The sequence below is a fragment of the Ixodes scapularis genome, unplaced genomic scaffold (genome assembly GCF_016920785.2).
Source record: "Ixodes scapularis isolate PalLabHiFi unplaced genomic scaffold, ASM1692078v2 PGA_scaffold1__304_contigs__length_218370807, whole genome shotgun sequence".
Classification (NCBI taxonomy): Eukaryota; Metazoa; Arthropoda; class Arachnida; order Ixodida; family Ixodidae; genus Ixodes; species Ixodes scapularis.
The window spans coordinates 143,344,334-143,361,453 of NW_024609846.1; the positions used below are offsets into that span (position 1 = coordinate 143,344,334).

General features: G+C 52.1%; 2 protein-coding genes across 2 annotated transcripts in view; one reads left to right on the forward strand and one right to left on the reverse strand.

The window, feature by feature from the left end:
• LOC8050949 overlaps window positions 1-17,120 on the reverse strand; it is a 266,420-nt gene that overhangs the window by 194,455 nt on the left and 54,845 nt on the right. The gene's annotated exons all lie outside the window — the stretch shown is intronic.
• The window catches only part of LOC115318386, a 72,048-nt gene that overhangs the window by 47,790 nt on the left and 7,138 nt on the right, over window positions 1-17,120 (forward strand). The window contains exon 8 of the mRNA XM_029978094.2: window positions 15,874-16,011. Within this exon, the coding sequence (XP_029833954.2) occupies window positions 15,874-16,011 (138 nt within the window). The remainder of the gene's footprint in view (window positions 1-15,873; window positions 16,012-17,120) is intronic.

The following is a 17,120-nucleotide window of genomic DNA, read 5'->3' on the forward strand; positions in this document are numbered from 1 at the left end:
TGCTGGAGACACGTGCCGCGCGCCACTTCTGGGAAGAACATGGCGTCCGAAATCTAGCTCAGTGCTGCGCTGCGCCGCCACGATCTTCCCAAGAGTTGCACGCTGCACGTGCCTCGTGCATCCACACACCTTGCGCTACTTTTAAAACATGAAGGGGCTTTAGGTGTACCGAGTGTTCCTCATTCTTGGGTAGTACCACGTGCCGCCGCTTTATGACGAAAAAGTGGCGCTGTAGCCAGGATACCGGTAAAACACCTCTATCCTGGAAAAAATGGCGCCGTTCATTCTTGAAAAAGTACTCGAGAAATGTGAAGCGCGCCACTTCTGGGAAGAACATGGCGTCCGCAATCTAGCTCAGTGCTGCGCTGCGCCGTCATGATCGTCCCGAGGGCTGCACGTTGCATGTGCCCCGTGCATTAACGCACCTTGCGCTACTTTTAAACCATTAAAGGGATACTGAACCAAGAAATTTAGTGTCCATAATAAGTGGCGCACGTTCTTTCCACGAGCCAGCAGCCGCCGGTGTGCGCGAGCACACGCAACAAAAATGACGTCACAGTCCTCCGTTCGCAGTTGAGATGACAGTGAAATGTATGGGCTTCGGAACAAAGGAGAATAAAGACAAGTTTCTCATCTACACAGTGGTGCCTGGTGTAAAAGGTAAGCGATGAATTGGTCTAACAATCACGTAGCTTTCACTTGTAGAGATGAAAAGCCTGTCTTTATCCTCCTTTAGTCCGAAGCCCATGCATTTCACTGTCATCTCAACCGCGAATGGAGGCCTGTGACGTCATTTTTTGTTGAGTGTGCTCGCGCACACCGGCGGCTGCTGGCTCGTGGAAAGAACGTGCGCCGCTTATTATGGGCACTAAATTGTTTGGGTCAGTATCCCTTTAAGGGATCGCGGGGGATTTTTCGTCAAAAGTTGCGAAGTTGAGCGCGCGCAGGGAGAAGGAAACTTTGCGGAGTCCCTGTGGTCACTCCCCCCGCTGCGTCAAAAAGCGATTTTAGATACCGGTGCAGTTCTGCTCAAAGGGGCGTGGCGTGAAGCGTCTCAAGTGTTGTGCGCGAGCGCGCGGGACACGAGAGCCTCTCGTACTACGCGCGCTCGTGCAGGATGCAGTTCTACGCGTGGTGCGATTGTGCGCCACCCAATGGCACAAGGGGCAGGCTACCGGTGCCACCGGCGTCATGAACAAGTGCATACTATCAATTTTCTCTTCGATACATCTCCCCTTATTGGCGACGTGCGCCATCGAAAGCGTCGCGGTGGTCGGCCTTCCATGGTTGGCCAAATGCTGACTATGACGTCAGCAAAGGAGTTCTCATGAATGGAAATAAGGGGAACGTGCGGGCTTCAATCTTGACGGTGTTGACAGTGTTAGTTCAAGAACGCTATGATTTCAAGCTCCGACATGCTAATTACAAACACCATCGAACTTGTTGTTCGCAATGTAATGACGTCACGAAAGGTAACCATACGAGGGCTCCACCGAAACATCTCGGCGCTAATAGCGACCATACTTCAACTTCCTTCACCAACACTAGTATCTACCCTTTTATGACACTACAACTAGCTCGCCTGCAATCTAAACATATTAAATGTGTCAGCATTAGAACACTCGTTTTGACAAAGACCCGGCGGTATCTTTCGTTCGCTGAGTGGGCTAAAGCGCACACCCAGCTCGCCGCGCGTAGAGCGAAAGCTCGCGCTGCAGAACCCAAGGATCCTGGGTTCGAGACCCACCGTGCCTGCCCGTTTCGATCTGGATGAGCATCGTACCGGCGTGCGGTCGTGAATCACTACTGCGTGGTGCACGTTAAAGACCCCAGGCTAGCGGTTGCACTGGCTAAATTGCTCATCTACAGTCTGTGACTCGTCGCAACCTTAATGGCTGACCAACTACACGCTGTATAAATATCCCCACAACCCCAATGTTTCTTTTTCGTCAAAGTCGCGCGAACAACTGGCGCGGAGCCAGAGAGGAGGAGACATCACGCAACACCTCCTGGATAACAAAGCCGTAGTGCTGAATAAGATGACGTCATCAAAGAAGGCCAACGTTGGACACGGATTGGAAACGATTGCTGCGTCAACACTCAGCTTCGATTCAAGTTCGAGCTGGACGTTGCCGCAGTTGTCGCGTCCAATCTGCGCCCAGCGTTGATCTTCTTTGATGGCGCCATCATATTCGGCATTCCTTTTTTGTTATCTCGGAGGTGTTGCGTTGCGGCGCGGTGGAATGCGGGCGTGCTCAGTTGCCGCTCTGCCGTCACCGGTTGTTCTTCGCTCTGGGTTTCCATAGTAGCGGAGCGTGAGCTGTGATGTGTGTGTGTGTGTGTGTGTGTGTGTGTGTGGTTAAAACGATGGAGGCGGTTCCCTTTACGAGCCATATGAACGCCGTTCCTTCCACGAGTGGTATGAATGTGATTCTTTCTACGAGTGATAAAAATGACCGCAATCATGGACGTCGTCGCACTCTGACAGGCAGAGTACAGAAAAAGGGTGATATAGATTACGTGAAGACCCCTATTGGCGGATTCTTAAAGAAAGCGGTAGCGCGACACTTCGGAAACGCCACACACGTTCCCCTTTGGAGGACGCTAACTCTGGCCCCGGAACGAGGCCGAAAAGCGGCAGCAACAAATAGAGGAAAAAAAGCCAAGTGATATAGCCAGAAAAAATGTGAAGGCGTCTGCGTTAACCTTTTCCAAAGGGAGACGTGTGGGGCGTTTCGAAATGTCACTTTAACGCATTCGCAAAAAAATCCACTAATAGACCATAATGTAATTTTTTTAAAAGAACCAAGGAATGATTTTCCAAGTTCTTCCTGAGATCTCTTCAACTCAAAACTGAAATGAGAAAGTGCGTGTTCGTGGCGTAGTGCTTTACCGAAACCGGAATTTCTCCCAGCCGTCTTAGTGTCGGCGAGGTTAGCCGTCCGTGTTACACTCTTAGAAAAAAGGGTCAGTATAGTCCTCCCTAAAGGGAGGAACGCTCTTGACACATATGTTCCTTCAGAAAGGGAGAAACTTTCGTCCCTTAAGCAGGGGAGGAAAAGTTCCTCCGTCGACTGCATCTCATTATGGCGGCCACGAATCGAGCAAATCGAGCTCGGTAAGGCTTAACGAGAACACTAAGTCTATTGCACGAAGCGAGAGGAGCAGGAAATAAAAACGTAACACGAGCTTTCCGCGAACTGTATTTATTTCCGAAGTTTCTTTACCCCTGCAGGTAAAGAAACTTACGTTTCGAAAGCATGCAGTCACTCAGTCTTCTCATCGTCAGCACTGCGATGTTCAACGGAGACAACCGGCACTCAGTTCGCGCACTTTATGTCCTACCTTTGCTATTCCTCGAGCCACAATTCCTTTGTCAACCGTTGCGTCAACCGCACATCACGGAGGAGTGAAAACCATTCGCCCGCAAAACCAAAAGCCGCTCTCAAAAAAAGCAAATCCGAAGCAACCTCTTGGCTTATCTCAGCACGGTAACACGAAATTATGGCGCAGCCGCGTAGCGTAAAAGGATGTTAAATCGCTTGCCACCAGATGGCAGGCTCAAGCAGAGTAATCGGACGTAGCTAGGCTAGGTGGCGCTAGGTACCGCCCAATTCATGTTTTACAAAAAAATATTTTTATCTCCACGCCACAATTGCGTTTCCTCTCCTACGGAATCTCTAACACATGTAGACACGTTGCGCACACTACAAACATCAGGTCAACATATATTGAACGCATACACAGGCATCGCACATACAAACATCAATACAACAGCACACTATCCCGATCACTACTACCGAGCCCTGCGTTTCCGTCTTTTATAGTGGTAGTTTTGAACGTACGGAATTTTTCGGTGACTCCCTAAGCAAAAATAAATATTCCGAACATGTTCATTTTTTTCCAGCAATGTCATACATCTGAGGCTATTTTTGATGGCTCAGGGGATGAATCTCTTATTAAAAGGAAGACGCTCGATCATGCCATAATTATTTGAAAGCCAATAAATCGAGCCGCTCCAATGTGGTTCCAAGCCATGAGTTTGTTTTCCCGCATGGCCCTTCGTAGCCAGTATTTATATTGTGGTGTTCGTTTTTCTATTCGTGCTGTTCGCGCAAAGCTGCAACTGCCGTCTTGAATTAATCTCTCTAGAGCGGATATCCACTCAGCTGGAAGTGATGCTTCACGGGCACAGAAATCGCTTTTCGATCAACTTGAATGCAGTCAAAGCCGCGACTTGCGACAACTGTTAAGTGTACGGAGCTGCGCCGTTGCGAGCTCGAAAACTTCTAGCGCTCATCCCAGCGCGCCACTTAGAAGGCAGTTTCTACAGGAACCGTAATATATTTAAACAGTAAATTAAAGGATAGCGTTTTTTGTTGTTTTTTTTCGATTTTGCCTGTCTTTTTTTTTTATGCTAAACGTCCATTATAAACATACGTACTTTCCGTCATACTTTCGTAGTGTTGTCTTTTCCCCAGAGCGCAATCGCTCTCGGGGACCGAGTCACATTGGCCACTGTACGATAGGAGCTTACCGTTCAGACCAGCGTTCCAACATGACTATCCACACGTCGATCGACTGCACCTAATCCCTCAAGTGGTTTTAAACTCTTTAATGTAATGCGGAATGTCATCCTGCGACACCCCGGCCCCCCCGATAACGGCCCGACCAGCGGCATCAATGCCCGACAGTTTACGTCATCTCATCTTGTTGTTACAGCACTGATACGCGAACACACGGTCACATCGGCGATAATTCCAGTCTTCTGTTCACAACCCACAACACTGCCATCACAATGTCGCTGACACGAAGAAATACAGAACCACGTTGACGATGTTGCTGACACGCAGAAGAATCACGTTGAACGCCGGTTGGCACTCGGCACGGGACGACGGAACCGAACTCAGCGCGGAAGGCACCCAGGCAGCCGGCAGGAAAACCTGCCTTCCTTAGACGTAGTTCCCGCGATTTCCATAACGTCGAAAACGTCGACACAGTTCCTCGAGGTTTCGCTGCTGTAGCAGGCTGTAGTTCCGCGTGTGTCCCGCAAATTGGAGACGGCCGTCTTACCCAGTGTATGTAGCGCTGCTGGCACTGATCCGGAACTTCGCTGTTTCTAGCGGCTTCCTTAGCTCGTTTGATAAAATTAGTGGTAAAAACGTCAATGCAACCGAAATGTTCTGCACGTTTGGACTAGAAGACGGAATTACAGGCGGCCTTCGCTGCCGCTGAAGCTCAATCAACTCAACATTAATTTATTAAACAACGTGCGCGATGTGCTCGAAAAACGAAACCGAAAGAAGATGGGTCGGGAGGGCGAAAGCTTTCTCCGGTCTGCCTGGAGGAGGAAAACGTCTCGGAGAATAATAAGGACTTTAATTTTCATTTCATCGGTCTGGGTTTGTTTATATGTGTTTTGGTAAACAAAAATAAAAAAAAATAAAAAAAAACTTTACAAAACAAAAAACAAAAAAAACAAAAAAAAACACTTTTCTGGGGATCGAACCGTTGACCACTTGGTCAGTAGCCCGATGTTCTACCCCTGCGCCAACTGAACAAGGAGGAACTCGCCCTCCTCCTTTCATCTGAACTGCCGTTCCTCCCTTCTCTGGGCAGCTTGTCCGCAACAAGGAGGAACAGTCGCTTTTGCTACCTTTCTCCTCCCTTTTTTCTTAGAGTGTACTTACATGTGATGCAGCCGTCGATAAATGTTGAGCTACAGCGACAGCCCTCCCAGCTTTCTCGCCGACTTGGTCACCCTTCTACGGCTGGCCAGTCTGAACAATGTTTCATTCATTGACGAAAATACGAGTAATGTCTCTACCCTCGTATATGAGTTTTTTTTTTTTAAATCCAGTACACGATAAGCAACTAGTTAAATCTCAATCTAAAATCATTTATTCTAACCCAAAATACAATTCAGGGTGCTTTTAGCTGTCCGTTCATCTGTTAATTAGGCCTCACTTTTATCTTACACTTGATTAAGAACATTATATATTGTTACTTAAGCTATAGTTAGCGGGGGGCCCCGCCTCTATAGCAGCAAAGCCTCGCCTCTATAGCACGCGCGATCGCTGCCGTCGGTTGGGCTTTCTGTCCACGTCGTAATCATGGTTTTTCGGATTGATACCACAGTTACGCGAACACTCTTAATCGCTATTTAGTGTGATTGAGGTCAGAATTAACTGCGGTTAAATGGAAGATGAAACACTTCTTGAAAAAGACGAGTTAGAGGTGAATTCTGACGTAATTTTATCCCCCTAATCTGCATATCACGTTTGTTTCACTCGATATGTAACTAGAACCGAGAAAATAATAACAAAAATCCTCAGATCACTGGGAACGTCATACTAGGACCTTTGGGCCGCCAAGCACGCGTATCTCGGAGAGCAGCGCGTGAAATTCCAAGCTTGCCAGGTATTGGCGGCGAAATGTTGTGGCGGCGCCCTCCTGTGGTTCCCTCTCGTGACGTCATTACCTTGCGAACAACAAGTTTGACAGTGTTTGTAACAAGCATGGTGGAAGCTTGAAATCATTGCGCTCTGAAACCAACACTGCCAACACCGTAAAAATGGAAGCGCTTCCATTGCTCTTATTTACGTCGATGAGGAACCCTTTGCTTACATCATAGTCAGCATCTGACCAATTGTGGAATGCCGTCCACAGCGACGCTTTTGATCGCGCACGTCGACAATATTCCCGCGCAATGACACAGTCGTGACGTCTGTATGTGACTTTTCTTTCTTTCTTCTGTTTTTAAATAGCAAGGGTGCGCGTGCATAGCTCTGATAGGCGCTGAAGAGGCGCGAGAGTGGAGATTCCGAAAAATCCTAATATGACGTCACGTCCAAGGGAAAAAGGAGCTATAGAAGTACTTCAAAAATTAATTTCCGTAGCCTCCGCGCACCAAATTAAAAATGAAAGACGTTTACAGATCTCTGTAATGAGAAATTAGAGCGCAGCTCATGAGATATTTTGATTTTACGATATACCGTATTAAATAATTTGAGAATAAAATATATATATATATATATATATATAGATCGCTTTCCTCACATACAGGTTCTGCGCCCTCCTCTTCTTTTGTGTCCTCTTCCTGCTTCGAACCCTTCTCTTCAGCATCCTCCCCTCCTCTTCCGTACCCTCCTCCTCCTCCACTCTACTCTCCCCAACTCCTCCTGGGCACCCTCTTTTCCACTTCCGCACCCTTCCCTTCTCCTCTCCCATACCTCCCCTTCTCCAACAGCTTCCCCGCTAAATTTAGCTGGAAAATTGATGCCACGTTACCTCAACACCAATTCAATTCCGCCGCTCAATTTAGTGGGAAAAATGACGTCACATGACTTCGTGTCACGTCACCTAAGAACAAATTCCGTTTCTCCGCTAGATTTAGAGGGATAATTAACCTCACGTGACCTAAACACCGGTTAAATTCCCCGCTAAATTTAGCTGGGAAACTGAATTGGTGCGCACGTCTTTGACGCCCATAATGTAACACTGCGCATTACTTTTCCTAATAAATTTAGCGGTAAAACTCTCGTCACATGACCTCAACACCAATTCAGTTTGCCCGCTAAATTTAGCGGGGGAACTGTGACGTCCCATAAGGCAACGCGCGCGGTTACGCTGACGGTGACGCCGTCGCCGCTCAACGCGGAAAGGGCGCCTAAGAACTGCGCTCTAAAAATAATATCAACATTCGTGATCCTCGAGGCCAAATGAAGAGGATTTAGGTGTTTTTCCTCAAATATAGAACCGCTTGAGTTTCCCCTTAAGGGTGCCCGAGCGGACCTATGCGCAGTTACGCTTAGGTATGGTTAGCAGCTAGAGCTAACTCGGGCGCCCTTGACCGCAGTTAAATTTTAACTCAATCACACTTAACCCTGGTTAAGTGTGCACCACTACCGAAAAAGTAAGTCCCTACTCAGATAGTCCACTAACCTACTCAGGCCATTAACACTATACTCCGTTCACCCCTAAGCTGAGACTGCACTGGAAACTACGTCCTCGTTGGACCAGACAAACGCCTCTCTTCACTTCATCACGCTCCCAGTCATACCACGCGCGGAGAGCCGGATCAGTTAATACGGGAGAGACAGCTGATTGGTCCCGGCTGCCACATGGCTCCCACAGTAGTGTCCGCTTGAGGGTGAACGGAGTATAGATACATTTCGCTTGCTCATACCAGTTTCGTATTGTTTTCAGTAGTTCATGTGGATTCGTCGAATTTACATTCCGCTTCTATCGTCTCCCATTAAAAACATTTGTGCAAGCGTCTCGCCGATTGCGCAAAAAGCAAATTAATTAAAAATATATTCTTCTAATTCCCGCGAAAGAGCCCTCACTAGAATACCTGAATTACTAAGGCAATATAAAGTACAAACTTTTACACCTTTGGCCAAAAAGTAACGCGAAGTTTACTTTACGACAATGTATTTTGGCAAGAAATAGGGTTTTTCGTCTTTTTTACAACTACTCCGTGTTTGCTTACACGCGTATGGAGAGGTACGTGAAGAAATAACATATAAGAGTCCAGTGTCGGCCGTCACCAAGGTGGAAGAAACACATTTATGTGATGACTCTTGCCGCTCTTCCCGCGGTGAGCGAGCGACCAGATCGTGTTCGGAGCTAGCCTCGGACCAGGAGTAGTATGTTCCGCGCCGCCGCAGAAGGTGCTGAAGTATTAGCGGTATGAGGTCCCTTCTAGGCGGCCATGGTGTCGGCAGCGTAGCGTGCTCTCCTTTTTCGTGGTGTGGTGGTGTGGTGGTGGTCTGCGACCAGTGGCTTGCCTCGCGTTTTCCTTTGGTGCTGTGTGGATCACAGGTGCCACCATCTTGCACGAATGTGAGCCTTAACCCGAAGAAGGAGAAGAAGGAAGAGAAGACAAATGTCTGGACTCTGGCGACTTGGTAGCGGCGTGGCGGCGGTGAAGCACAACAAGAAGCTGTGAGCGAGGGAATGCGGGACCACCCCTGAGGAGGAACAACCGGAGCGATTGGTTTTAGAGGGACCCGAAACTTGGGCACCAACCATCCCCGTGCGAGTGAAGCGCGCTCGGTGCGCCGAACATAATGTGGCCGCAGCGTCGGACAGAGAGTTGTCACCTGAATGGGTTTCTTCACCCGTGGGTACAACAAGAAGTGGTGAGCGAGGAAATGCGGGACCACCGCTGGGAGAAACCACCGGAGCAATCGGCTTGGGAGGGATCCGATATTTGTGCGCCATCTATCCCCGTGCGAGTGAAGCCCTCGGTGCGCCGAACATAATGTGGCCGCAGCGTCGGACAGAGTCGTCACCTGAATGGGTTTCTTCACCCGTGGGTACAACAAGAAGTGGTGAGCGAGGAAATGCGGGACCACCGCTGGGAGAAACCACCGGAGCGATCGGTTTGGGAGGGATCCGGTACTTGGGCGCCATCTAACCCCGTGCGAGTGAAGCCCTCGGTGCGCCGAACATAATGTGGCCGCAGCGTCGGACAGAGTCGTCACCTGAATGGGTTTCTTCACCCGTGGGTACAACAAGAAGTGGTGAGCGAGGAAATGCGGGACCACCGCTGGGAGAAACCACCGGAGCGGTCGGTTTGGGAGGGATCCGATACTTGGGCGCCATCTAACCCCGCGCGAGTGAAGCCCTCGGTGCGCCGAACATAATGTGGCCGCAGCGTCGGACAGAGTCGTCACCTGAATGGGTTTCTTCACCCGTGGGTACAACAAGAAGTGGTGAGCGAGGAAATGCGGGACCACCGCTGGGAGAAACCACCGGAGCGATCGGTTCGGGAGGGATCCGATACTTGGGCGCCATCTAACCCCGCGCGAGTGAAGCCCTCGGTGCGCCGAACATAATGTGGCCGCAGCGTCGGACAGAGTCGTCACCTGAATGGGTTTCTTCACCCGTGGGTACAACAAGAAGTGGTGAGCGAGGAAATGCGGGACCACCGCTGGGAGAAACCACCGGAGCGATCGGTTTGGGAGGGATCCGATACTTGGGCGCCATCTAACCCCGTGCGAGTGAAGGCCTCGGTGCGCCGAACAAAATGTGGCCGCAGCGTCGGACAGAGTCGTCACCTGAATGGGTTTCTTCACCCGTGGGTACAACAAGAAGTGGTTAGCGAGGAAATGCGGGACCACCGCTGGGAGAAACCACCGCAGCAATCGGTTTGGGAGGGATCCGATATTTGTGCGCCATCTATCCCCGTGCGTGTGAAGCCCTCGGTGCGCCGAACATAATGTGGCCGCAGCGTCGGACAGAGTCGTCACCTGAATGGGTTTCTTCACCTGCGGGTACAACAAGAAGTGGTGAGCGAGGAAATGCGGGACCACCGCTGGGAGAAACCACCGGAGTGATCGGTTTGGGAGGGATCCGATACTTGGGCGCCATCTAACCCCGTGCGAGTGAAGCCCTCGGTGCGCCGAACATAATGTGGCCGCAGCGTCGGACAGAGTCGTCACCTGAATGGGTTTCTTCACCCGTGGGTACAACAAGAAGTGGTGAGCGAGGAAATGCGGGACCACCGCTGGGAGAAACCACCGGAGCGATCGGTTCGGGAGGGATCCGATACTTGGGCGCCATCTAACCCCGCGCGAGTGAAGCCCTCGGTGCGCCGAACATAATGTGGCCGCAGCGTCGGACAGAGTCGTCACCTGAATGGGTTTCTTCACCCGTGGGTACAACAAGAAGTGGTGAGCGAGGAAATGCGGGACCACCGCTGGGAAAAACCACCGGAGCGATCGGTTTGGGAGGGATCCGATACTTGGGCGCCATCTAACCCCGCGCGAGTGAAGCCCTCGGTGCGCCGAACATAATGTGGCCGCAGCGTCGGACAGAGTCGTCACCTGAATGGGTTTCTTCACCCGTGGGTACAACAAGAAGTGGTGAGCGAGGAAATGCGGGACCACCGCTGGGAGAAACCACCGGAGCGATCGGTTTGGGAGGGATCCGATACTTGGGCGCCATCTAACCCCGCGCGAGTGAAGCCCTCGGTGCGCCGAACATAATGTGGCCGCAGCGTCGGACAGAGTCGTCACCTGAATGGGTTTCTTCACCCGTGGGTACAACAAGAAGTGGTGAGCGAGGAAATGCGGGACCACCGCTGGGAGAAACCACCGGAGCGATCGGTTTGGGAGGGATCCGATATTGGGCGCCATCTAACCCAGCGCGAGTGAAGCCCTCGGTGCGCCGAACATAATGTGGCCGCAGCGTCGGACAGAGTCGTCACCTGAATGGGTTTCTTCACCCGTGGGTACAACAAGAAGTGGTGAGCGAGGAAATGCGGGACCACCGCTGGGAGAAACCACCGCAGCAATCGGTTTGGGAGGGATCCGATATTTGTGCGCCATCTATCCCCGTGCGAGTGAAGCCCTCGGTGCGCCGAACATAATGTGGCCGCAGCGTCGGACAGAGTCGTCACCTGAATGGGTTTCTTCACCTGTGGGTACAACAAGAAGTGGTGAGCGAGGAAATGCGGGACCACCGCTGGGAGAAACCACCGGAGCGATCGGTTTGGGAGGGATCCGATACTTGGGCGCCATCTAACCCCGTGCGAGTGAAGCCCTCGGTGCGCCGAACATAATGTGGCCGCAGCGTCGGACAGAGTCGTCACCTGAATGGGTTTCTTCACCCGTGGGTACAACAAGAAGTGGTGAGCGAGGAAATGCGGGACCACCGCTGGGAGAAACCACCGGAGCGATCGGTTTGGGAGGGATCCGATACTTGGGCGCCATCTAACCCCGTGCGAGTGAAGCCCTCGGTGCGCCGAACATAATGTGGCCGCAGCGTCGGACAGAGTCGTCACCTGAATGGGTTTCTTCACCCGTGGGTACAACAAGAAGCGGTGAGCGAGGAAATGCGGGACCACCGCTGGGAGAAACCACCGGAGCAATCGGTTTGGGAGGGATCCGATATTTTTGCGCCATCTATCCCCGTGCGTGTGAAGCCCTCGGTGCGCCGAACATAATGTGGCCGCAGCGTCGGACAGAGTCGTCACCTGAATGGGTTTCTTCACCCGTGGGTACAACAAGAAGTGGTGAGCGAGGAAATGCGGGACCACCGCTGGGAGAAACCACCGCAGCAATCGGTTTGGGAGGGATCCGATATTTGTGCGCCATCTATCCCCGTGCGTGTGAAGCCCTCGGTGCGCCGAACATAATGTGGCCGCAGCGTCGGACAGAGTCGTCACCTGAATGGGTTTCTTCACCTGTGGGTACAACAAGAAGTGGTGAGCGAGGAAATGCGGGACCACCGCTGGGAGAAACCACCGGAGTGATCGGTTTGGGAGGGATCCGATACTTGGGCGCCATCTAACCCCGTGCGAGTGAAGCCCTCGGTGCGCCGAACATAATGTGGCCGCAGCGTCGGACAGAGTCGTCACCTGAATGGGTTTCTTCACCCGTGGGTACAACAAGAAGTGGTGAGCGAGGAAATGCGGGACCACCGCTGGGAGAAACCACCGGAGCGATCGGTTTGGGAGGGATCCGATACTTGGGCGCCATCTAACCCCGTGCGAGTGAAGCCCTCGGTGCGCCGAACATAATGTGGCCGCAGCGTCGGACAGAGTCGTCACCTGAATGGGTTTCTTCACCCGTGGGTACAACAAGAAGTGGTGAGCGAGGAAATGCGGGACCACCGCTGGGAGAAACCACAGGAGCAATCGGTTTGGGAGGGATCCGATATTTGTGCGCCATCTATCGCCGTGCGAGTGAAGGCCTCGGTGCGCCGAACAAAATGTGGCCGCAGCGTCGGACAGAGTCGTCACCTGAATGGGTTTCTTCACCCGTGGGTACAACAAGAAGTGGTGAGCGAGGAAATGCGGGACCACCGCTGGGAGAAACCACCGGAGCGATCGGTTTGGGAGGGATCCGATACTTGGGCGCCATCTAACCCCGTGCGAGTGAAGCCCTCGGTGCGCCGAACATAATGTGGCCGCAGCGTCGGACAGAGTCGTCACCTGAATGGGTTTCTTCACCCGTGGGTACAACAAGAAGTGGCGAGCGAGGAAATGCGGGGAGGGATCCGATATTTGTGCGCCATCTATCCCCGTGCGAGTGAAGCCCTCGGTGCGCCGAACATAATGTGGCCGCAGCGTCGGACAGAGTCGTCTCCTGAATGGGTTTCTTCACCCGTGGGTACAACAAGAAGTGGTGAGCGAGGAAATGCGGGATCACCGCTGGGAGAAACCACCAGAGCGATCGGTTTGGGAGGGATCCGATACTTGGGCGCCATCTAACCCCGTGCGAGTGAAGCCCTCGGTGCGCCGAATAAAATGTGGCCGCAGCGTCGGACAGAGTCGTCACCTGAATGGGTTTCTTCACCCGTGGGTACAACAAGAAGTGGTGAGCGAGGAAATGCGGGACCACCGCTGGGAGAAACCACCGGAGCGATCGGTTTGGGAGGGATCCGATACTTGGGCGCCATCTAACCCCGTGCGAGTGAAGCCCTCGGTGCGCCGAACATAATGTGGCCGCAGCGTCGGACAGAGTCGTCACCTGAATGGGTTTCTTCACCCGTGGGTACAACAAGAAGTGGTGAGCGAGGAAATGCGGGACCACCGCTGGGAGAAACCACCGGAGCAATCGGTTTGGGAGGGATTCGATATTTGTGCGCCATCTATCCCCGTGCGAGTGAAGCCCTCGGTGCGCCGAACATAATGTGGCCGCAGCGTCGGACAGAGTCGTCACCTGAATGGGTTTCTTCACCCGTGGGTACAACAAGAAGTGGTGAGTGAGGAAATGCGGGACCACCGCTGGGAGAAACCACCGGAGCGATCGGTTTGGGAGGGATCCGATACTTGGGCGCCATCTAACCCCGCGCGAGTGAAGCCCTCGGTGCGCCAAACATAATGTGGTCTCTGCATCAGACAGAGAGTCGTCACCTGAATGGGTTTCTTCACCCGTGGGTACAACAAGAAGTGGTGAGCGAGGAAATGCGGGACCACCGCTGGGAGAAACCACCGGAGCGATCGGTTTGGGAGGGATCCGATACTTGGGCGCCATCTAACCCCGTGCGAGTGAAGCCCTCGGTGCGCCGAACATAATGTGGCCGCAGCGTCGGACAGAGTCGTCACCTGAATGGGTTTCTTCACCCGTGGGTACAACAAGAAGTGGTGAGCGAGGGAATGCGGGACCACCGCTGGGAGAAACCACCGGAGCGATCGGTTTGGGATGGACCCGAGTCTTGGGCGCCATCGATCCTCGTGCGAGTGAAGCGCGCTCGGTGCGTCAAACATAATGTGGCCGCCGCGTTGGACAAGAGCAATCACCTAAATGTGTTTCTTCCACCGTTGGTACAAAACGCGGTGAGCGAGGGAATGCGGGATCACAGCCGAGAGAAACAAACGGAGCGGTCGGTTCGGGAGGGACCCGATACTTGGGCGCCATCTATCCCCGTGCGAGTGAAGCGCTCGGTGCGCCGAACATAATGTGGCCGCACCGTCGAACATAGAGTCATCACCTGAATGGGTTTCTTCACCCGTGTGAACAACAAGAAGTAGTAAGCGAGGCAATGCGGGACCACCGCTGGGAGAAACCACCGGAGCGATCGGTTTGGGATGGACTCGAATCTTGGGCGCCATCGATCCTCGTGCGAGTGAAGCGCGCTCGGTGCGTCGAACATAATGTGGCCGCCGCGTCGGACGAGAGCAATCACCTAAATGTGTTTCTTCCACCGTTGGTACAAAACGCGGTGAGCGAGGGAATGCGGGATCACAGCCGAGAGAAACAAACGGAGCGGTCGGTTCGGGAGGGACCCGATACTTGGGCGCCATCTATCCCCGTGCGAGTGAAGCGCTCGGTGCGCCGAACATAATGTGGCCGCACCGTCGGACATAGAGTCATCACCTGAACGGGTTTCTTCACCCGTGTGAACAACAAGAAGTGGTGAGCGAGGGAATGCGGGACCACCGCTGGGAGAGACCACCGGAGCGCCGGTTTGGGAGGGATCCGATACCTGGGCGCCATCTATCCCCGTGCGAGTGAAGCGCTCGGTGCGCCGAACATATCTGGCCGCAGCGTCGGACAGAGAGCCATCGCCTGAATAGGTTTCTTCACCCGTGTGTACAACAAGAAGTGGTGAGCGAGGGAATGCGGGACCACCGCTGGGAGAAACCACCGGAGCGATCGGTTTCGGAGGGACCCGAATCTTGGGCGCCATCGATCCTCGTGCGAGTGAAGCGCGCTCGGTGCGTCGAACATAATGTGGCCGCCGCGTCGGACGAGAGCAATCACCTAAATGTGTTTTTTCCACCGTGGGTACAAAACGCGGTGAGCGAGGGAATGCGGGACCACCGCCGGGAGAAACAAACGGAGCGGTCGGTTCGGGAGGGACCCGATACTTGGGCGCCACCTATCCCCGTGCGAGTGAAGCGCTCGGTGCGCCAAACATAATGTGGACGCACCGTCGAACATAGAGTCATCACCTGAATGAGTTTCTTCACCCGTGTGTACAACAAGAAGTGTTGAGCGAGGAAATGCGGGACCACCGCTGGGAGAAACCACCGGAGCGATCGGTTTGGGAGGAACCCGAATCTTGGGCGGCCATCTATCCTCGTGCGAGTCAATCGCGCTCGGTGCGCCGAACAGAATGTGACCGCCGCGTCGGACAGAGAGTCATCACCTGAATGGGTTTCTTCACCCGTGGGTACAACAAGAAGCGGTGAGCGAGGGATTGCGGGACCACCGCTGGGGGGGAGGAGAAACTACCCGAGCGGTCGGTTCGGGTAGGACCCGATACTTGGGCACCTCTATCCCCGTGCGAGTGAAACGCTCGATACGCCGACCATAATGTGGTCGCCGAGTGGGACAGAGAGTCATCGCCTAAATGTTTCGTCCACCGTGGCCGTCACTAACTATCACTCAATTTCCAAACTGTTTCTTGTAGAATTGGCGCTACCAGGGATAACGAAACGTACGGAGCATGTGCAAGAAAGAACGCATATCTGACAAGCTTTCTTGACGACACGACACGTTTTCGTCTATCCTCTTGTTCCGAGAATGGAGTTCACCGTTTCTTTCTTAAGTAAGTCCTTTTTAAATGTTTTATAGTTCCGTCAAAGTCGAAAAACAAAGTAGGAACGCTTATAGTACGCAAGGGTAAAGGTGACTGAGTTTCGCTTTGTTACTTTATGATGAACGAAAAGAGATAAGTAGGCGATAGCTTCGAGTAGAAGTGCACAATAGATTTGCAATACGCATAATTTCCAACAAAAGTTGGATGCTTTCTTCTTTCTTAGTGTACCATACAAATAACATCGCCTCCCTCTTGAACATTGCCGCGCACATCAATATACACGGTACCGAGTAAACTTGTATGAGCAAACACCAAGAACGAACACAAAGGAGCGGGCAAGGACGAGCGCAATCTTCAACCAGCTTTATTCAAATTATCACTCAATGAACCTTTCGCACTCGCTTGGCCTCGAATAGAACTAGTCGAAAGTTGCATTTTGTCCTTGCCCACTCCATCGTGTTCGTCGTCTGTTTGCGAATGCAAGTTTACCCGGTACCATGAACGAACCTGCCCAAATAGGCTTACTAATACACGGTGTATCTTTTTCAGCTGAAGAGATTTGTATTAAATGAGTCGTAAAAGTGACACCAATGTGGTTTGTGCAAATGAATTATAAGGCCAGGGGGCCACATTATTATGATGCCCGAATTGTTCCGATAAATTAAATAAATAACTAAAATGTGTTCATTAACTTTTCGATTTGTAAAGATATACATATGGTTCCAATTAGAAACCTCCTGAGCGTTATTGAAAACCACTAAATTTGTAACCTTTGAGAAAAACTTTTAGCGCGTTGTAAGCGACCAACCGCGGAACGGGCACAAGGCTGTGGCTATTATAAGAGACGGAAAAAACCGCGTGGGAACGTTATCAAAACAGTAGACATGCTCCCGCTGCACGAGAGGAAACTGTAGCGCTCCACCGTTCTTGTCGCGTGCTCCAGGGCTTTGTAAGATTGAAACATTTAGTCGCTTTCGATGACGTTCTGCATGTTTCTAATTAGTGTCATATCTTGGCAATTTGCGCCCTACACTCTGTCCCTCAGGCCGTATAAATCACCTGCATTAACCGCATTAGTGTATGTAGCCTTCGCAGCTTTTTTAAACAAATGTGTTCAG